The sequence below is a fragment of the Mytilus edulis genome, chromosome 14 (genome assembly GCF_963676685.1).
Source record: "Mytilus edulis chromosome 14, xbMytEdul2.2, whole genome shotgun sequence".
NCBI lineage: Eukaryota > Metazoa > Mollusca > Bivalvia > Mytilida > Mytilidae > Mytilus > Mytilus edulis.
Window position 1 is genome coordinate 70935058 of NC_092357.1, and position 23809 is coordinate 70958866.

Genomic DNA, 23809 nt, shown 5'->3' on the forward strand with positions numbered 1-23809 from the left:
TAGCATCTTAATCACTTTAAAAAAACAGCTATGCCGACATTAGATATTTCCAGTTTTATAAAAACACCGTTATTTTTCGTTTGACATAAGTGACAGTCTTCGTTTTATCTGAACTTTGTTGTTTTATATATTAGCCATACATTTATTGAGCTTTTATTGGTTTTATGCTGGTTTGTGCTGCTCTACGTGTTTTTATTACTCCTTCTGTATAATTTTATGTGTGGTGTGACTTATGGACGACCTCTGTTTTCTTTGAAGAAGCTACAAAATGTAAGAAAACCAATGAAACAAAACATTTAATATTCAAAATAGATATGTTTTAACAACAAGAAAGACATCAGTAAGTTTACAACTCTTAACCGAAGTGGGGAGCGACCATTTGATATTCTTTGGAGATTGTTTCTGGATTTATCATTATCGTGTTGAATCTTTTGTTACGGTTGAAAATTTTTGTTTCCCTGAAACTCATTTTCATTTTTGTTCAACTTTTTTTCTGCATTTTGTGTAGCAGAATATTCATTTTCAAAGTTGTTTTTTTTACAAGACAAAGATATTTTTTTTAAAACTCTGGCCATCTAGAAAATTAAATGGTCGTCCCCTTATTATCAAATATTTCAACGCAAGAAGAAATGTCACGCACAATCGTAGAACAAAACATATTTATACAGTGCATAAATCCATTGTAGTTGACACAAATATTTACTCAAATGTATCTACATGTTCAAGTGAAACCCCACACACAGTTGTGGGTTTTCTCAAAATTTCCCCCCAAAAGTGCAGCCGTGTTAAAGTGAATAGTAGCCGCGCACAATGGTCTACGCTTGATGTTTTTTGTTTTTGGAATAATAATTCAACAATTGTACAAATATTTGAAAAATAAATCAAAACTTTACCTTATCAAGTTGTTATCGCGGTTCCTCTTTCCATTTTTCTTAATAAAATAATAAACTTTAAACTATTAAGTTTCTTGTATTGTTATTTGTCTAATTTATATGAATGGTTTTACACTAAATGGTTTTACACTAAGTGATTTTGGGGACTCTTTGTACATGTTGTAGCTTGCTGCTCGATGTGAGCCAAGGAGCCGTGTTAAAGGCCATACATTGACCTATAATGGCTTTCCTTTTACAAATTGTGACTTGGACAGGAGTTGTCTCATTGGCACTCATGTCACATCTTTTATCTATTCAACTAGATTCAGATATGATTAAGTAGCAATGGTCATAGTAACTACACATATAGTTTGATATTTCTATACACATTTTAAAAAGATGTCGACCTATTCGACGATAAAAAAAAATCAATGTAATAATTCTAAATGATACATTGAACATGTTGAAATAAGTTAAGGTGTTTGGTACGGCGTCCAAATGTATTCAGAAGGGCGACACTCTTCTTTCATAGTAGGTTGACAGAATAGTTGATATGGTGACAATGTTGACAGATGATGATAATGCAGTTAAAAATAATGAAAAATATTTACAAAAGAAGAAATGTACCAACAAATTAATAATTTGACGTAATAACTCGGGACAATATAGTTAGAAATCTGACAGCACAGTCCCAGTAGAAGCATTACCACATTTACTTATTTTATATTGTTAATAATGACGATATGTATATATTAGGACAATGTTGTTACATATATTAGGACAATGTTGTTACATATAAGGACAATGTTGTTATATATTAGGACAATGTTGTTACATATTAGGACAATGTTGTTACATATTAGGACAATGTTGTTAAATTCTAGGACAATGTTGTTACATATCAAGACAATGATGTTACATATTGTGACGATGCAGTCAAAATAGAATAATTGTTGTTGCAAATGACGATTTGTCATTATATAAAAGGACATTATAGTATCATATTTCCCCTCTTTTAATGATTTTGAAGCACTATTGAAGTATTGCTTATGTCAAATCGTTCTATAGAAGGATCCTTAACATTTGCTGCTCAAAAACGTCAAATTATTCTACACGATGATCCATAACACGTGCGGTTCAAAAATATCAAATCGTTCAACACGAAGATCCTTAACATGTGCGACTCAAAACAACCCAGCCTCATGGATGGATTTTGTTTCTCAGAAATATTTGTTTTTTGTTCGTTGAATTATTTACAGTAATAAGTTACAAGTACAATATGTACATGAGTATATCCATGATAATGTTACACAACAAATAGTTCTACAAATACAAAAATAACATTTTATATATACTACACAAAGTATCAAAAATGGACGGGCAATTTCATACATCAGCAGTAGTGAAAATATCACATTAGACTAGGATTTTAGTGAAATCGTCACATCAGACTAGGATTTTAGTGGAATCCTCACATCAGACTAGGATTTTAGTGAAATTATCATTATCCTAGGATTTCATGAAGATAGTTATGCGATCACGACAATGCTTTCGGATATTATCATTACTCATTATAATCATATTTGTTATTGTCAGCATGAATTCAGTATATACTATTTTTGTAATAAAATAATTGTATTGACACATGCGCACTAGCTATTGTTCACGTTCTTGTGAATTTTATGTTTTCATATATAAAAATGCATTATTATTTTGTAGGAGGAAGTTCTATGAACTATCTTTCAAAATATTTATTGGTCCGACCTCATTTGTATCCTTGTGATAATAAATATACACTTTGACAAATACAATTCTGATTCGATTTTAAAGTATAACTTAAAGGTGTTTTATAAAATGTCACAGGTATATTCATACAGAGAACATCAGTATTATAGAATACTGGCTGCATGATATCTTCTTTTCCTTCATTGTGGATACAGTTTCAACGATGACAAGAGGATAATTTTTGTACAAAATATTTGAAATAGGTGTTTAAAAATCAGCAACTTAACCTTCAATTTTATTTCACAATTTGATTTAAAACAAACAATTTATAGTTCTGATAATAAAAAGACCCAGATGTTCAGAATAAAAACCAGAAATAAATTTTAAAGTGTTAATGTTTAGATATAAGACTATGACTATTCTTTTTTCTCCAAATTTGGTATTGTGATTTTGAAATCTAACAGCATATCCTAGAATTGACGAAGAAAGATACAGTATTGTTAAACAGTTACAATTTATACAAACTTATACGTTTCAGTGGCAATAAAACGAAATATGATGTAAAAAAATACCAGAATAGTTCTTTAACCCCGGTGGTCAACATAGTAAGTTTATATATCCATATCATACCAAAAAACATTGTAGAACAGAAATTCAACAACGTCAGCAAAATTAGTTCGAATACTGACTCCGTATGACGCAATAAAGAGTCACTGTTTCGGAGATAACCATCGTAACTAGTCAATCATGATCTTGCCATTTTCAATACCATTCTGGTTTTTATCTAGCTGTTGTTGTTTTTGTTTCTCCTTTTCCTTGTCGTCCTTTCCAAACGTAGTATCATCGATAATCCCAGTTGTATCCCAAACTTTCATTGTCCCGTCAAAGGATCCAGTAAACAGCTTACCATCTACTATCTACAAATGTTATTAGTAAACATTAGATTTTGTTTATGGTGTCTAAAGACTTAATACATATTCAATGATAAAAATATTTATATATACATGTAGCTAGCATGATCTAACAGTCAGTTTCATCATTTAAATGTTCTATAGCTTAGCATATTTCAGTAATTTTCATAATTATATCCTTTAACCTAACATGTGACTTCCAGTTTCGTTGGTTGACAATTCAATACCCTGTCTAGTATATCAATTTGAAATTCATTTCAATTTTAAAAACATAATTGATAAGAACGAAAACTGGAATTAGTTCAAATCCTCCATTAAACATAGTTCGTATTTTTGAAAAGTCTAGTATAAAGAACGATACAAAATATATAATTGATGACGTCAAAACGTAATATGAAAAATAAGTCACGCTCAATTTCAAATGTTAAATATTAAATATAGACGAATTGGTTTATTATTTTTTTCCATTAAAATTGTCCTTTCAATAAAGATATTAAGATATTAAAATTAAATTCATCAGAATGCACTCGTTGGCTTATTACTTAATATTAATATTTATTAGATTTGACATTAGAACTTTGTTTGTTATTAATTGATTATAGGATTGCATGTAGATAACATCTGATTACAACATAAAGTTACTGGGTACAATGGAGTGCATTACAGTTTGATTAATTACAATATAAAATGTCACATGCAACAGGATATAGGCATAAACGACTATTATCTAACAAGGAAGGTTTCAGAAAGAAAAGCAAAATATTGTCAAATGTTAGCTGACAGAGAGCATTATGAGAATGAGATGCCTTGACGTTGTGACAAAACAATATCCAGAAGTCCTGAAGTCGCAATATGTGATCTTTCCTGAGAGTAATTTTAAGTTTATCTGTAACATCAATTTTAGGTTCGTCCGTAACGCAGCATGTGTCGCACTTGTGTGAGTTCACGAGCTTTCCCTCTGTTTTTAATTGATACCATGACCTGTCTCTTCTTAAGGAGGTTCTCTACTCAGTTTCATAATAACAAGCTTTTCATAACACTAGAATTGAAAAGGAAATTGGGAATGTGTCAAAGCGAAAACAACCCGACCATAGAGCAGACATCAGCCGAAGGCCACCAATGGGTCTTCAATGTAGCGAGAAATTTCCGCTTTCGTAGGCGTCCTTCAGCTGGCCCCTCAAAAATATGTTTACTAGTACAGTGATAATGGACGTCATTCTAAACTCCGAATTAAACACAAGAAACTAAAATTGAAAATCATACAAGACTAACAAAGACCACAGGCTCCTGACTAGGGACAGGCGCAAAATTGCGGCAGGTTCAAACATGTTTATGAGATCTCAACCCTCCCCTATACCTCTAGCCAATGTAGAAAATTAAAAGCATAACAATACGTACATTAAAATTCAGTTCACTAGTATATATTGATAGGGGATTAACAAAGGAATTAAAAGAGCCAAACATAAATATATGTCAATTTGCTTGTTTTCGAGGTAATAGCCAAAATATTATAGGGAAAATGTTCTCTCTTGATTTTTCATAGTTTTATCATTGACAGGTTTAAGTTCTCAAAACCTATTAAACAAGAATGTGTCCACAGTACACGGATGCCCCATTCGCACTATCATTTTCTATTTTTAGTGGACCGTGAAATTGGAATAAATTCTCTAATTTGGCATTAAAATTAGAATGATCTTATCAAAGGGAATATGTATACTAAGTTTCAAGTTGATTGGACTTCAACTTCATCAAAAAATACCTTGACCAAAAACTTTAACCTGAAGCGGGACAGACGGACGAAGGAACGGACGGACGGACGGACAGACGGACGGACGAACGAACAGACGGACGAACGGACGCACAGACCAGAAAACATAATGCACCTCTACTATCGTAGGTGGGGCATAAAAATAACAAAGATTTTATAAGACTTTTACAGATGGCTTATAATAAAACATGTAAAAGATTTATAAAAAGGTAAATTGGGGTCAATGGGTAATTCTATTTAAGGCATTCAAAAGAATAAAACCAGAGGATTCCGAAAATCTGACAAAAATTCCAAAACATGACAAGCAAACATCCTTAATTGATTTGTAGGATCTCAGCATTTGTAAACTGCTGAGAAGACCCTAATGGTGTTAAAAACCAATATATTTTTTGGTTGGTCAAGACACGAACCATCTTTTTAAACTGACTATGTCAATGCTTTTCTAAGGCTACACTACACGTAGAGAAATGTTAGCCAGAATGCATTTTCGGCCACAGATTGTCAACCATTGTCTTGATTATACTCCTGACTCAAAGAAGAATATGTTAACTTAAATGTAGTAGAGTGAAACAAATCAGTTTCTAATTTTCTATTGGTTTGTTTATCAGACAAAACATTGCCTGCAAATTGTCATCAGTGCCGTGTTATTACTGTTTGTTTGTCGTTAAATGCGGAATAATTCATGTTGTGTTAACTTGCATTCAGATCCCTTTTCATGTATATTTGAAACATTAATACATGTCACATGCAACTACTCTGTCTAGTAAATACTAATTAATTGTTAATGTGTGTCCATGCCTAGTAAATACTAATTAATTATTAATGTGTATTCATGCCTAGTAAATATTGTGATTTTACTCTTACACTATTTAATTACATAAGGATACATTTGGTGTGAGATTTATGTACGTTCGATTGATATTTGTTCATGCTACGTTTCGAGGCATGCATCCAATAATGAATCAAGTCCATGCTTCGAATCCCTTTACCTCAATGGATGTTACACAAAAATGGTGACTATCAAACGTCTTTCTCAGAGCACCAGATTTAGGATCGAAGCACCTTGCCGTGTTATCACCACTAGCGGTGAACACTATATATGAAATAATAACATATATTACACTTTATATAAGAATAACGGATTTTGATTGGTTTATGAAATAATAACATATATAAACTGATGCATTTAAAATACTCTTTGAATGCCAGGAGTATGTTATAATCTTGGTACCTTTGATAACTATTAACTAGTATTCATCAATTCATTAAACAATCATGCTATATAGTATGAAATAGATGTCTAAAGTTCAAATGAAAGAAGGTGCCTATTTACGTTCAAAACATTTTAATGAAACATTTTGAAGGGTGCTTGTGCAAACACAGCTACGTAGATCATGAAAATGTTTTATGTCAACCATCTAATCGTCCCTGAACTATAAAGCAATAATATGTTAAGATATAAGCTGCATAAAGTATGTATGTTTGATTTCTAACCGTCCTGAATTACAATTTTGGACAAAGAGATTGACAAAATGTGTACACTGGACCTTTAACCGTCACAAGTTAAAAAGAAAATGACAAAACCCTAATTGTTGTTGTGATTTGTTTGTTTACTGTGACTTGACTGTTAGTGTCGCTATCAGACTATTGCAACTCATTCAAAAATTTGACCGAATTGCAATTTGTTTTTTTTAAACCAAACTGTTCAACTTGATTTTTGAATGAGTTGCAATAGTCTGATAGCGACACTAACAGTCAAGTCACTGTAACAAAAGATCGCTTTTGTTGTGAATAGAAACGAATTAAACTTTGAACAATTGACATATTATTTCAGCTTAAAAGTTGAGTTGTTACATTTGATTGATCAAATGAACAGCCATAAGAAGATTCCAAAGTTCGATAGAAATATCTTTTATACTTATAGTTCATTTCGGCAGAAAAAAGGCATATAAAGAAATGCATAATGTAAGTCTTTATATCAATCAAATTAGGATGAAAAATAACTATAACACATAGAAATATCAAATGAATGGAGTATATGACAATAGTGGTGATTTTCCTTGTACATGTATATTCTGAATTTTGTGGTATACATATATATTTAGAGAAGGTAGAGACACTTAGAATATAGCCTCTACACCTACAATATGTTTGATTACACAAAACAAAAATAAGTATAAAGATTTATCACTTAATATTACTAAGTACGAAACGACTTAATTGTGCCTCCTCTAAAACTGTTTTGTGTTTTCAATACATATTAAGGTTGTATAAGAAAATTTCTACAACATAATAAACATAAGCACAAAAGAATGTAGCATAAAAATAGGCATAGCGCACATCTATGGAAATTATGTGATTTTCTTAACCTGAATAGCATATATCGCCTTCTCGTGCCCTTTGAACTCTCTTTTAAGAGCTCCTGATTTAGCATCAAAAGTTCTTGCTATGCCATCGCCGCATGCAGTGTATACTACAACGTGAAATTATGCATATCATATTACACTTCGTGATACTAAAACATAAAATATGAAAAAAACACTGAAAATTGTGTCACTGAAATAAAATTCATGCTTATTAGAGTACATATCGGTGTATTATTCACATCAATGATAATGCTACAATAAGGCAAATGGTCGAAAATAAAATTGATAATGGAAATGAAAATGACTATTTATAAGATAATCACAGTATATAAGCAGTAATATATAAACGATGTTTGATAGAACTTGGTGGCTAAACAAAAGTGAAGGAGATACCAAAGGGGTATTTGAATATCATAGGTTCAATAAAAACAGACAATGTCATGGCCACGAATAAAACGGTGGGAGGACAATAACCTCCATTACATAGAAAACTTATGACTGGGCAACAAGTACTTCACCGAAAATGTGACGGGGGATCAGGCGCATCTAATAAATCCTGACGGTTATATGAATTCTTTTACTTATTTAAAATTTAGAAAGGAAAAAGGGAATGTGTCAAAGCGACAACAACCTGACCATAGAGTAGACAACAGCCGAAGGCCACAAATGGGTCTTCAATGTAGCAAGAAACTCCTGCACACGGAGGCGTTCTTCAGCTGGCCCCTTAAACATATGTATACTAGTACAGTGATAATGGACGTCATACTAAACTCCGAATTATACACAAGAAACTAAAATAAAAAATCATACACGACTAACAAAGACCAGAGGCTCCTGACTAGGGACAGGCGCAAAAATGCGGTGGGGTTAAACATGTGTATGAGATCTCAACCCTCCCCCTAAACCTCTAGCCAATGTAGAAAAGTAAACGCATAACAATACGCACATTTAAATTCAGTTCAAGAGAAGCCCGAGTCCGATGTCAAAAAATGTAACAAAAGAAAATAAATAGAATGACAATAATACATAAATATCAACAGACTACTGGCAGTTAACTGACATGCCAGCTCCAGACCTCAAGTAAACTGATTGAAAAATTATGTCTTCATCATAGACTACAAAATAGACTACAAAAAAATGGGAAAATAAGGAATAACTTGAAACCTGATGATATTGGTTTAAAACTTGAATAAAATAATATATTTCATTCTAAACAGTAATATTTTGACAACAGGGAATTAATATTTATTGACAGCCGTTTCTAGCAACAACCTATTGTATACAATGTATGTCAATATTTTAATGGAAATAGTTTTAATGATTTAAATATGACACGATTATTGGTATTAAATATTGGAATATACAAGACTGCGATAATTACGATCTTTGGTACAAAGCAATCATTGGTTATAAAATATAATCTATAAAATCCTGATAAGACTAAAATATGTATGTGATAAGTGTTGCTGTGTTAAAACTAAACAACGGGTTAGTCGAGATGTGTTTGTCAAAACCTTGGAAAAATAGGTTTTGTTCAATTTAGACCTGGTCTGGTTCCATTTATTTTCAAATTTAGATGATATTTATTTATTTCCTCCTACTAGTTCATCGTCTGCTGGGTCAACCAACCATTTTTCAGAATATCCTGTACGTAATTAGGATTATGGAAGTTGTTATCGTATAGGCCGTTTCTATGTATTTTGGCGTTTGTATTTGTTTCTGTAAGTAAGTGTTCTGTTGTTCAGTTATTTTCCTCCTATAGTTTATGTGTTTCCATCGGTTTTAGTTAGTAACTAAGATTTTGTTCGCTTAAAAGATTTATGACCATTGAACAGCGGTTTACTACTGCTACCTTTTTTCCTTATCTGGTCATATAAAAGTAGAAAGATGTGGTAAGATTGCCAATATGACAACTCTCCACATAAGACAAAATGACGCAGATGTAAGTAACCTATAATACTTTTACTTATCATTCCACATCGTAATCATGCCTTCATCAATATTGTTTCTCTATTTAAATAACTCAAGGATTTTAACATAAGAATTATTCTTGGTCCGAAATCAAAAATAAACATTAAAAATAACCTTTATACATTTACATAACAGAGTTTTAGCTTCAAATGTCTTTCGGTGACCTTCGATTATCTCCAAGTGCCAAGGCTAGGTTAAACTTTTTAACCATCAATGCTTATCAATGCTATATGAGTCTTTAACATTATGATACAAAGCTTTTACCCTCGATAGTATCGAAGTTTCATCAATTCAGGAAATTGGAAACTAATATTCCAACTGAGAGTACATAATTTACTACAGTATTAAATTTAAGGATATATCTATTCATAATGTTGGCATACAGATTTAATTTGATCTTTAGTTTCTTGATTAAGAACAAATAGTGAAATATAGAAATATCAAAATGTATTATGTTCTGTTATATATTTGTATGTGGGAGCTCATTGGAAAATCATATATCAATGTACATAAATCTGTTGTCGTAAAAGTATCTATAGACACGTTTCCTCTCAAAACACACCACGTCATGTTATGGTCCCATTCCCTTCCATTCACACAGGGATCTTATATACAAACGATCATGATATCACATTAGACGTGTGAGTTGTGTTAACTTAAAAGAAATAAAATGTATAACCAATACAAAACAAAATATTTTAAACTTACATAATCCGTCTCGAAACTTGACGACTGCCACCGAATGTTTATGACCTTTATAAACTCTCGTACAATCTCCAAACTCTGTTACCCATGCACGTGCCGTATGGTCTGCACTTCCCGTGTACATTATTTTATTTATGACCTGAAAAAGTACAATGAACATCAACGATTTATCTTAACAGACTTTAAAATTACGAAAAAAAAATAAGCATTCAAATATGTATGGCAAAAAAAACATGAAGTACCTATAGGTCAATATACAAACGTTGAAGAAAGACAGATCAAGGACTTAGTGTACATGGAAAATCAACAGTCACAACTAACACTATATGAAAGGCATAATGGAGCAAAATATACATAACTAAGCAATTAATTATCACTGTTACCTTGTCAATTACCCTGTTTCGCGTCGTCTTTGTGTTTAGTGTCATTCCCCAAATTTGTGTTTGTTACCTCGACTGGTTTATTTCTAAAACGTCTTTATTTATATTGTTAACGTTATAAAGAAAACATTGCGAGGATTTTGATTACAAATAGGAATGAAAGAAATACTCAAATTGAGAAGGAAAATGGGTAATGTGTCAAAACGACAACAACCCGACCACAGAGCAGACAACAGCCGAATGCCACCAATGGGTCTGCAATGTAGCGAGAAACTCCCGCTCCCGGAGGCGTCCTCCAGCTGGCCCCTTAAAAATATGTATATGCTTTTTCTTAGCCAATGTTATTCATATGTAGACTAAACGCTATATGCTTTTTCTTAGCCAATGTTAGTCTTATGTAGACCAAACGCACGTCTGGCGTATTAAATTATATGCCTAGTACCTTTGATAACTATTAACTCATTTTACTAGATTATAGAATTGAGAAGTCCGTATCTACGAATGTCGGCGTTTGATTTTGTTGCACTTCAGCGGGGTTTTTTTTGTTCCGTTGTTTTCCTCTCATAGTTAATGCGATTCCCTCGGTATTAGTTAGTAACTCGTATTTTTTTCTCTCAACCGATTTATAAATTTAGAACAGCGATAAACTACAGTTGCCTTTATTTACATTGACAAAACAAATACGTACTTGGAAATAACATGAATAACTAAGATTTTAAAACAAAACAAACTATTTAGACTATGTCGTGTCATTTAAACTAAGATATTAAAACAAAAGAAACAATTTAGACCATTATATCGGTTGACATTTGTAATTACGTTGATAAATAATTAACAAAGAAATCCGAAACACTTACGACACCCAGAGGGACGGTATCCCGAAACACTTACGACAACCAGGGGACGGTATCCCGAAACAATTACGACACCCAGGGGGGCGGTTTTCCGAAACACTTACGACACCCAGGGGGCGGTATCGAAGGAAATATTTACACATGCGTAATCATGTTACTATCAATGATATTTATTATCAATTTCATGTCTTCTCAAAATAAATTGGTGTATCGAATTCGATAACTATTAAATAAATGCTATATTTCATTTCATAGCGCTGAGTAAATATTGTATAATAAGTTTATTTATTTAGTTATTCTATCGTTCAGTAAATGTTTACAACTACAGGGATGTGAAGGGGTCAAGTATAATATAAAATCTATGAACGGTTTGAAAGATTTTATGAGTAGGAAATCCTAAGACAACCCCGTCTTAACGCGCGAGAGAGAAGGAGAAGAAAACAATCAAATTTCTTAGCACAGACAAAACACATATCAGGATTTTGAACCTAAAAAAATCAAGTTGCGGAATACAGTAGAATAGTAAACATTGAAATGAAAATACAATAAATTTTTTTAGTTTGATTTTCAAGTTATTTTTGGAACTGTATCAATACTTTTGATGTGAATACGTCCACCTTCCTTTATGAAGTTTTTAAAAGTTCTTTGATTTCCAAATATGTTTGCCTCGAGCGGTACTGAAGAGACATACTGAATATCTCATCTGGTCATTAGAATTGCAACTGGTGTTTCCTAAATGTTCATCAACCAACCATCTATTATTAAATCTATCAATATTTCTCCCCCCTAACAAATCATATGCTCTAACATATACCGTGTCGAAAACCATTCTTGCTCTTTCTGGAGTTCATACGATTGTCTCAAAAGAGGGGCAAAACAAACCAGAGAGACATTCAAACTGATAGATCAAAAATAAATGGACATCGCCATGGTTACAAATGAAACAAACAAACAGACAAACAAGGATAGATGTTTATTTTTACCTCTCACAAATCATATCAATATTTCTCCCCCTAACAAATCATATGCTCTGACATATACCGTGTCGAAAACCGTTCTTGCTCTTTCTGGAGTTCATACGATTGTCCCAAAAGAGGGGCAAAACATACCAGAGGGACATTCAAACTGATAGATCAAAAATAGATAGACATCGCCATGGCTACAAATGAAACAAACAAACAGACAAACAAGAATATATGTTTATTTTTACCTCTCATAAATCATATGCTCTGACATATACCGTGTCGTAAACCGTTCCTGCTCTTTCTGGAGTACATACGATTGTCTCGAATGTTTATTTTTACCTGGATTTGCAATTTTTCAATCAATGTTGGAGATTTGAATATCTGTAAACTACTGTTGCCTCAATAAACTAGTAATGTACACACTTAATTAACACAATCTAAATGCATGATATATCGTCCATATATAATGATGATAATGTATATGCACTCTGATATGGGATTAACATATAACATACTTTTCTTCTATTATTACAAGGTTTTTTATGGAAGGGAAATGAGATTGTATAATAGCTGTAGAAATCATTACCATACAAATTATGTGTAAAATCTAGATTTGGGTCTTTTGATGCTAAATAGAACGGAATTGAGAATGGGAAATGGTATTATATTACTGATACGAAAGACGTTCATGCATATAAATCATTACAAATAACTTCCGTCGTTATGAACCATTTTAATAAAGAGTATTGGCGGGAAATTTTTCTGCGATCTTCGATCTTGTTTACCCTATGGCATATGACATTTGTTTTCCATTCATTTGATGTGTTTTAGATTTTGTTTTTTGCTTTTTGGCTATGGATTTTCCGTTTTGAATTTTTCTTACAGTTTAGTGTTTTCTGTTATCTACTTTTTGTCAGCATTGGTAAACTACAATAGCCTTAATATGTCCTGCTGTAGAAAAATACATTATTACCTCATAAGAATAATAGGATACAAAAATACAACAAACTACCAATAACTAACTTCTTTTTAAAACAAACCTAAATACAAAATCAGATAATAAACATGGTAAAGCTGACTTGATATAGGCAAAAATAAAGGCAACAGTAGCATACCGGAGTTCAAAAGTCACAAATCGATTGAGAGAAACAAATCCGGGTTAGAAACTTAAACCGAGGACAACACATCAACTATAAGACTATAATATTAGAGATAAAACAACATCAAAACTGCAGACCAACAAAGAGTACTTTACGGACAGATGACGTAAGCTAAGATATGGTGTTAATTGCATTAGTCAGTTTAGATAGAGACACCTTGTATAGATCAACCAATTCGTGATGGTGTCCATAAAATTTACAGAACGTCATTTTTAATGTACACTCCTCATAACTCTGTTGGAGAATTTTCTGTGTAAGGAGCATACTGTCAACATGCACGTGCATAACGTATCCATTGAGATATGTAAATACCATGCGACGGAGCAGAGGGTGTGCTGAAAAAATGGGAAATAAATAATTGGGAAGTTAAAATTATCCCATTTGTCATAGATTTTAGTATGAAGTCGTACATCTTTCTTAATATTGAGGAAAAGATCAAGGTATGTAGCAGTCCTACTTGAGTCAGACGTATACTTAATTTCAAGTGCACTGGCACATACGAGATCCAAGTACTGACTAAAATATGGGGTATTCAGTGATAGAACATTATTAATATATCTGAAAGTAAAATAAATTTGCAAGGTGTTCTATCTTTTTATCTTTTTGAAGGTTCTGAATGAATTCTGCTTCATACGAGTACAAAACGAGTCGGTCAGAAGGGGTGCACAATTAGTACTCATTGGAATTCCAAATGTCTGTTGAAATATGAATCTTCCAAACTCAACAAATATATTGTCGATTAAAAGGTTCAGTTTTCTCGAAGGGTAACAGGAGATCGTCTAGTAGAATAGTATCACCTCTAAAGGGAAATATGTACACTTCTAGCAGAATATAAAACCTGCTAAGAGAAACAAGTGAATTTCTAGCAGAAGTAGTAACCACTCTAAGGTAGAAATGTAAATGTCTAGCAGAAAATTCACCCCTCTAATGGAAACCATTTAATTTCTATCTTATAAAATCGTGTATTCCATGAATGAATAGAAAAGAAATGACATGGGATATCCGTCAATGACACCAAATCAGTATAATATGAACAGCAAAAAGCAAAAGTAATGGAACTTATTTTGATGAAGATTTCTATCAGTTAAAATCTCAAAAGAAACCCTCTCAAATATTTGTCATATTGTCGACAACTTCAGTCCAGTTTACGAAACCAATGATATATATGTGGAATTGTTATTACATATATAACTTCATTCTAGCTATAATTTCCATTACGGTGGATTATTATCATTCGTTGGATACCAATTTTTATGGATTTCGTGTGTACAGGGAAATCACTATTTTAAGTGTTCAACGAATTACAAATGTTCCCTAAAAATATATGCTGACCTAACATCCACGAAAATGGAAGTTTTCCTAAATCCACGAAAATTGATACCCACGAAAATAAATGTTTTTTGAAATTGTTTATAACTTGTTAAGATCATTGTATTGGGTAAAAGAGAGGCGAAACGTACCAAAGGAACCTTCATACTCATAAGTCGAAAACAAAACTGACAACAACATGGCTAAAAAAAGAAAAGTCAAACAAGAGTACACAAAACACAACATAGAAAACTAAAGAGTACCGCGAACCGTTTATAACTTTGTTAAAGCTTATAAAATCTATTATATGTGGAATTGTTTATAACTTCAATCTAGTTTATGAAACTTTTATGTGTGGAATTATTCATACTCGAAAAGATATAAAACAACGGAAATGACGTCAGTAAATTCGAAAGCTATTGTGTGAAAACCATAAACTGAATTCAAAATGATTATTTATTCATAAAACCACTGATCAATGGAAAAAAATAGCAACAAGATTATCTGTTTGGCATCAATAATGTTTTGTCGCAGGTGAAGTTGTATGTTTCTCTTTATAGAATCTGACGTCTGAATCAATAAAAAGCTTGTTTGAGTCATTTAAATAATTATTAACCACAGTGCGAGAACCGGAAACAGATTGGTGTAGTAGTAATGGAGGTATCACGTTAACATTGGCCGATTCACCATTAACACTAATGTCTTTCAAGGATCGACGCTAATTTACAGGAAATGACGTCATTTTGATTGAGATAGTTAAAAACCGAATTCTGAAAAATGTTTGAATTTAGCTTAAGATGAATAATTTTGAATGAAAATAATGAAAGAGAATCATTCGAAAGCCTATATGTTTTTAAAATAGTAAACTGCCTCCTTATTTTGTAATTAGGTTTTAACGCTTTCGACAGGATAATGATTCGGACTTAATGATACCGTTGTAAAATTTGGTTCATTTTACGTGATATGAAAGTGTATTTATACATTAACAGTTTATAAACTGACATTATCGCTATTGCGTGATCATTATACAGTAGTAATAAAAAAAAAGATGGCACGCATTTTTGCACCTGTCCCAAATCAGAAGCCGCCTATGTTAGTCTTGTATGTTGGTTTCTTTTTTAGCCCACTTTTATGTTTTGGAGTTTAGTGTGACGTTCATTTTCATCGAACTAGTGTACACTTTTATTAAGGGGCCAGCTAACGCCCATCTCCGGGTACGGAATTTTCTCGCTGCGTTGAGGACCCATTGGTGGTCTTAAGCTGTTATCTTCTCTTTGGTCGGGTTTTTGTCTCTTCAATATATTCCCAATTTCCATTCTCAATTTCATCTATCCTCTTATAAACAAATGTATAGATAAAGATTAAATTTTTCTACAAAGTTTCAATTATTATTTATAATCTCTATTAATTCTGCATGTTTTAACAATTTGGTTCTGAGTTTCATTGCATGTGAAACAAATACAGTGGAAATCAGCCCTACTTATTTGTAATTCGTTCTGGACTAAACATCCATAAAGAGTTTAATGTAACGTTATTGAACATGATGTAATAAGCAAGTGTCTAGAGGATTCTCAGACATGTTAACATGAAGGTCGACTCGAGTGCACGAACTAATAGAATCTACACTCAAATATTAATAACTAATCAAAATCATGTCTATACTAATGGTTCAATGAAATTTACAGAAATTGTAAGATTTACAGTAAGTAGATAAAAAAAGAAACGTAACCAAACATTGGTAAAGTACAAAGAAATCATAATAAAAATCTCGAACTCCAAGATTTAAAAATTGTACAGTCCAACAAAATCAAGTTTTATATAAATATACCCCTTCCTTACCTTAGGCATTGCAAAAGCAAGGTGTACTACATTGAAACCACAGAGAATGTGCTACTTTGGAGCTGTCGCCTATTTTTCAAAATGTGAAAATTTTTACTGTAGACGGCTGAAAGAAAATATTTCTATCGAAGAAGAAACAGAAATGAATCTAAACAACAGATATAAAATAAAAAAATGTGGTAAGATTGAAAGGAGGCAATTCTTAACAAGAGACTAAATGACACAGAAATTAGCAACTATACGTCCCCGTATGGTCTTCAACAATGAGCAAATCCAATGTCACAGTATGACATGAAGACGAACTATAATGGAGACTTTTGAATCAAGAGAAATGTTTACATTTTCCTATTATAAAATATTTTAAAAAGTATTACCAAAAATCTCAAAATAAAATTCAAAACGTGAGAAAAGTATAAAAGCTATTAAACGTTAGACTATAATGTTTATCAAGATACGAAGGTATGGAAACAAATACCATATTCCTGACTTAGTGCGGGCATTTATCATAATAAAACGAAGGTATGGAAACAAATACCATATTCCTGACTGAGTGCAGGCATTTATCATAATAAAACGAAGGTATGGAAACAAATACCATATTCCTGACTGAGTGCAGGCATTTATTATAATAAAACGAAGGTATGGAAACAAATACCATATTCCTGACTGAGTGCAGGCATTTATCATAATAAAACGAAGGTATGGAAACAAATACCATATTCCTGACTGAGTGCAGGCATTTATCATAATAAAACGAAGGTATGGAAACAAATACCATATTCCTGACTGAGTGCAGGCATTTATCATAATAAAACGAAGGTATGGAAACAAATACCATATTCCTGACTGAGTGCAGGCATTTATCATAATAAAACGAAGGTATGGAAACAAATACCATATTCCTGACTGAGTGCAGGCATTTATCATAATAAAACGAAGGTATGGAAACAAATACCATATTCCTGACTGAGTGCAGGCATTTATCATAATAAAACGAAGGTACGGAAACAAATACCATATTCCTGAATGAGTGCAGGCATTTATCATAATAAAACGAAGGTATGGAAACAAATACCATATTCCTGACTGAGTGCAGGCATTTATCATAATAAAACGAAGGTATGGAAACAAATACCATATTCCTGACTGAGTGCAGGCATTTATCATAATAAAACGAAGGTATGGAAACAAATACCATATTCCTGACTGAGTGCAGGCATTTATCATAATAAAAATTGTAAGATTAACCTGGTCAATAAAAGTTCACTATAGAAACGATTGTCATTCTTACGTTTATACGAACTTCCAAGTAAGGATCGAATCTCGTAAACTCGGCGATCAAAACTGTTAAAACTCAGAACTTCGTGATAGTTCGGCAAACTTTTCTGAAGGACTATAAAACATGTTGTAGAAATTGATTTTTATAGAATTTACGGATACATAAAATTGCTTTGTACTGAAGATCGTCATATAAACTGTCAAAGACATCGTGTAAGATACAGATAATGTCATAAACCCTATGTTATAATTGTAACGTTGCTTCCTATAAATTCCATGTTTTCAACCATAACAACAATTTAACTTTTGAATAGTTTCCTATAAACTTGTGTTGTCAACCATAAACAAAATTATAATAACTCTTAGATTGTTTCCTGTCAACTGAAACAACAATTATAGCTCAACATTCGCATGCTATGTTGTCAACAGAAACAGTTATTATCAACATAAAGAGTGTTTCCTATAAAATTATCATGCGTCCATTGAATCGCTAATTCCGCCAGGGCCGCTTCCTAAAACGACGAGATCACATAGAAATAATACTTGATTTGAAAGTTCAAACTTCAAAACAGAAATACACGAGACCGGACGTGTAAATGGTGATTCATAGCGCTCTTAGAACTATTCAAATGTTAAACTTAATAATCCTTTAGCTATTCTTTTTTTTTTTAGCTCGGAACCCATAGTTATAATGTTTCCCTTTTGAGAATAGTAGTCAAACAGATATGTACTCAGTCTGATAGTAATGCAACTCCATACATGGTATATACTTGATCTATTACAAGTAGCTAATATAGCATATCAAATTATCTTAAGCAGAAAACTAACATCGAAAATTGCTTGTTAATTAAAAATTGCTGTGAATCATGACCTAAAGGACAGGGCCTCGAAATAGTCGTCAAACTGATGTGAACTAACAGTAATGCAACTTTCTGTTAAATATCAATGATCTATCACAAATAGTTCCTATCAAACTAACTTATGCAGACAACTTAACAATTGTTGACACCACCGCTACAGCCGTCGCCGTTGCCGGATAAGCAATCCCTATGTGTCGCTTTTCGCGACTTTCGTTACATGCGAAAAACATGCAAATGTAAAGATGTTTCTAATAACAAAACTTACTTAAATTTCTATATTGGATTTTTTGGTGTTATATTCCATTATTTGTGAAAGTGGCGGTCAGGTTTGAATATTCTTATTTATATGCAGTTGTCTCTTTTACTCTTATTGTGATTTTTAGTAAAAGCATTATTGTTTATTTTACCTCTAGGCTATATTTTAAACAAAGAATGTCAATCATATTGTGTTTGAAATCGGATATTGAGATACTGAACAAATATGTTGGCAATTAACTTTACGGTTACACAAATTTGCTTTAAATACTGTGTTTTTGACTGATTGTTTAATAAAATATTTGATTTGATTTGATTTGATTTAATGGCAAATTATGAACCTACAGTGAAGAGCAATTATGGTAAAACCACTGGGTAAAACAGTACGTACATTAATTGCGTGTAAAATAGAACTGTTGTAAATTGGTAAACTCTTAAAATTACTTTCAAAAGAACCAATTAAGTATACGTACTGAATGTCTTTGAACAATGATTTTTCTCTTCATGTCCAAACAGGGCATTAGTTTACTATACAAGGTCCAGATTACAAAATATAGTTTTAGAACTGTATGCAAAGTCAACTATCAATAGCAGTCATGCTAATTTGAGGACGGGTAAATCGGGCATAACATTTAAAAAAGACAAAATATAATCATGAACAAAACCTAATCCGGCGTTGAAACGTGACAGTTTTAAGATGCGAATAATGTGGCAGGTGTGGACAACGGTATAAATATGTTCACGCAAGTGATGGAACGAAAGCATATGCAACCATAATTTATCATATTTATGCATACAAATTATTTCTTTATACAATTTTAACTTTTACATTTGACTGTATAAGTATGTATATATATTCTTTTATATGTTATCTCATCCGAAATTTCATGGTTTTATGAGAATAAACTATTTTATCAACCCTACCCAAAAGGTTAAGAGTCTGGAAGTTTCGTATTCGTATTCTTTACATGTTTAGACCGTTGGTTTTCCCGTTTGAATGGTTTTATACTAGTAATTTTGGGGCCCTTTAACATTTAACCTTTGTTCGGTGTGAGCCAAGGCTCCGTGTTGAAGGCCGTACTTTAACCTATAATGGTTTACTTTTTTAAATTGTTATTTGGATGGAGAGTTGTCTCATTGGCACTCACACCACATCTGCCTTTATCTATTAGGTAATGTTTGTGATTGCTTATTTTTGTTGTGCCCGTTATATCCAATTATCTATACATTGTAGGTTTGCTTTCTGTTCTCTGTGATATCCTCTGACTGTTTTTGTAATTATTATTTACTTATTTATTTTAATTTAGATATGTTCATTGTGGTATTGTAGTTTTTTATTATTAATATTTCATTAATCATACTTAATTCAGTGCCAAATGTATTTATTGGATTTAGTTAAAATTATTTTGTTATCGCGAAATATTTATATTAGTGTTAAGAACAATTGCTTACAGCTGTCCTTTTGTTCAAATTCAAATGGATTTTGAGAGAGAGAAAGATTATGCCTGGTTTCAAATTTATATTACCACAAAACTTTAACCTAGTACGGGACGGAAAGACAGATAGACGAAATGACAAACAGGCGGACGCGCAATACTGGAAAACAGAATGTCCTTCTACTTTCGTAGGCGGGCAAATAACAGTTTTTCCTAAATAGTCATCGCTGGTGAACATCGTACTGCATATTAATGAAGTATTTGCCGCTGAACGTTATTCAGTCAAACACCGTGAACCTGACGAGGACACAAAATGATGTATTGTATAATACAGTATGTTTTCCTGGTGCTAAAATGTATATTGTTTTGAGAAACAAATAATGGCTAGAATTCTACTAAGAAAATCGAGAACCAAATAATGGCTAGAATTCTACTAAGAAAATCTGGCCTTCGTGCAGTATTACGCAAAACTTTTAAGCTTATTAGCGTAATGTTGAAATATTATTTTGAATTTGACCAGAAAAATAACATTACCTGCATACAAATGACGGATCCAGTGTGGCCTTCGAACACTTTCAGCTGTTCTCCCCTAGCTAAGTTCCAGCTTCGAACCGTTTTGTCGGCACTACCAGTAAATAACACTCTGCCTAGATTGTCTGTTGCCATGCACATTATGGCGCCTTCTCTGTGGTCATGACCTTTGAAGACCGTCAAACATTTGCCGGTCTCAAAATTCCATTTTCTCGCAGTTGCATCTGCCGAACCCGTAATGAGAAGGTCATTTGCTCCTTCCATGTCCAATGTACCATCAGCGTCATCGTCATCTGCGGGGATAAAAATTAGCGGGCAGACGAACTTTTTGTGACCGCGAAAAACTCTTAAACATTCTCCGTTTTCGAAATCCCAGCATCGTGCCGTACAATCATATGAACTTGTAAAAATAAAATCTCCTGTGCAAATCATACGGTAAATGATCGAAGTATGTCCTCGACAGATTAAAACACACTCGCACGTGCTAACATCCCACTTCCGGATTGTTTTATCTGCACTTCCGGTCAAAACATAACAATCCTCAATGAGAATGCAGTTAATGTATTCTTCATGTCCACGTAGTATACCGATACATTCACAGTTATGAGTTTTTGTACTCCAGAGTCGAGCAGTTTTGTCCTCACTACCGGTGGCTAAAACAGACCCATCTTCACTCAACGCCATACAGTTTATCCCTTTTTCGTGACCTGCCATAGTTTCAATTAAAAAACTCTTATTTTTACCAGCTGCGTTCTTAGAACCGCAGCCTCCCATTTTTTCAGTCAAGTCAGAGTTGGTTATTATGAACTACCCTACTTTTCAAAATTTAAAGAATTATTTCCTTTAAAACTGTAACAAATATCCAATTTCTCTTTTCCAGACTTCAATTTTAGAATGACTAACTTCGGTGGTCTGACAAACAGTTATAATGTCATCAATACGGTATGTTTATGGTTGGTTTCATCTTTGCCATTTCAAGAAGAATCAGGTGATAAAATGAATAAAAAGTTCCAATGTATCTCGGAATTGTAACAATAAGACGTCCGATAGAAACTATGTAAAACACAACACTCTGAAATGTTTCATGTGTTAAGGATTGACAATTCAACATCAATTATTAATTTATATAAAATTGTTTCCAATCAATAGTGTTACCTTTGTTTCCTTGTCATCTGCAATTAATATTTACCTGTAATTAATGTTTACCTGTAATTAATATTGCGACACTTACGAACTAATCAGGTTCTTCTGGTAGAAGGTTAAAAAAAATGTTTCCCTATAGGAAAAAATGCCATTTAATGTTTTATTTAAGTTTATTGATGTTTTGTGGAATTATTCTTCGTATTATTTATTTAGACCATTATATGTTGTCAGATCGATTCCATTTTACCTGCACGAGCTTCTGTTTACCTCGCGTGTCGCCATGGAGACACGAGAACAATGAAAAGTTTGAACGGGACGCTGAAGTTGTAACAATGACGAGATCAATCTAAGCAGGTGAACGCCATTCTTTTTGTTGAATTGGAGATTATGTCCAATATTCAATGATATTTATATACTGAAGCAATTATAGGTTAAATTGATTTTCTCCTACTCGTACCAAACATAAGCTTTATTTTGTTTGTCTTAGTATCTGAAAACATCATCGTGATATAGACATAATTATATATTAGCTGACTTTGCATAATCTTATTACAAAATCCAAGGGAGACAATGCGAGAATTAAAAATATAATCGTATTAAGAAAAAAATAATTATCCAATCTATAAATCCCTTATATTGGTATATATGACATCTTAATACATTCCGCGCTTCATACAAAATGTACTTCAATTCTTAAGCATATTTTTATATTTTTGTTTGCAGTGATTGAATACACACCCATATTATACTTTGATTGAAAGAATGTAACAAAAAATGTTTTCTATATTCTACATTATTATACCAATATCTTTATTTGCGAAACAAACAAAAACCAATTTTGGTCATGGAAAATACATAGACAAAGCAAACATAATGAAAACTCGACAACGATAGAATAAACGAACTATGCATATATAGAAAAAGTATGTGCATATATAGAAATAAGTACATATAAGGCAGCTATGGCGTTCCATACAACGTATGTCCTATTAAAAAAAAACTAGGTATCATATTAAAGACGAGAGACAATTTTAAAAGCGAAGTAAGACTGCTCTAACTAAGATTAAACTATATGTAACTTAAGGCTGTACATTACACTTTATAAAACTAAAAGTTATGCCATATAACACGGAGCATACACATTATAATATATAAAAGAAAGGCTATATTTTCTACAGTCACTATTTTAAACTATAATCAGTTATTCTACAGTTGTGGTTACAAAACTCTTGACATATTGTGGAGACACCGACCTATGATGATAATCGTTGGAAAACTTATGTTGACCCCTTCTTTGTCGTGATGTCATGTTCAATTGCTGTCTCATTGCCGGATACCAAACAATTGTATTCATATTCTACTGCCACTGTCAATACTATTCATAGAAATTCTGTTTATTGAACTTGACCAAATTGAACCTATTTGATCTTTAAATTATTGAATAGAATAGTGAAAAGAACACAGACGGTCAGTTCATGACAA

At 32.4% G+C, this 23809-nt stretch overlaps 1 protein-coding gene across 2 annotated transcripts; it reads right to left on the minus strand.

Annotated features, from left to right (window-relative positions):
* Positions 1–283: 283 nt before the first annotated feature.
* Positions 284–22887, minus strand: LOC139503579 (WD repeat-containing protein 86-like). 2 transcript variants are annotated; one of them, XM_071293379.1, is made up of 4 exons: positions 21188–22887; positions 10322–10457; positions 6266–6369; positions 284–3514 (listed from the first exon to the last, which is right to left on the minus strand). In XM_071293379.1, the coding sequence occupies exons 1-4, from the start codon at positions 21956–21958 to the stop codon at positions 3335–3337; spliced, it is 1191 nt and encodes a 396-aa protein (XP_071149480.1). In that variant the 5' UTR covers positions 21959–22887; the 3' UTR covers positions 284–3334. The 2 variants fall into 2 exon arrangements, with proteins under 2 accessions (XP_071149480.1, XP_071149479.1); XM_071293378.1 differs by lacking the exon at positions 6266–6369 and adding an exon at positions 7646–7749 and having other exon boundaries at positions 21188–22873.
* Between the last annotated feature and the right edge of the window lie 922 nt (positions 22888–23809).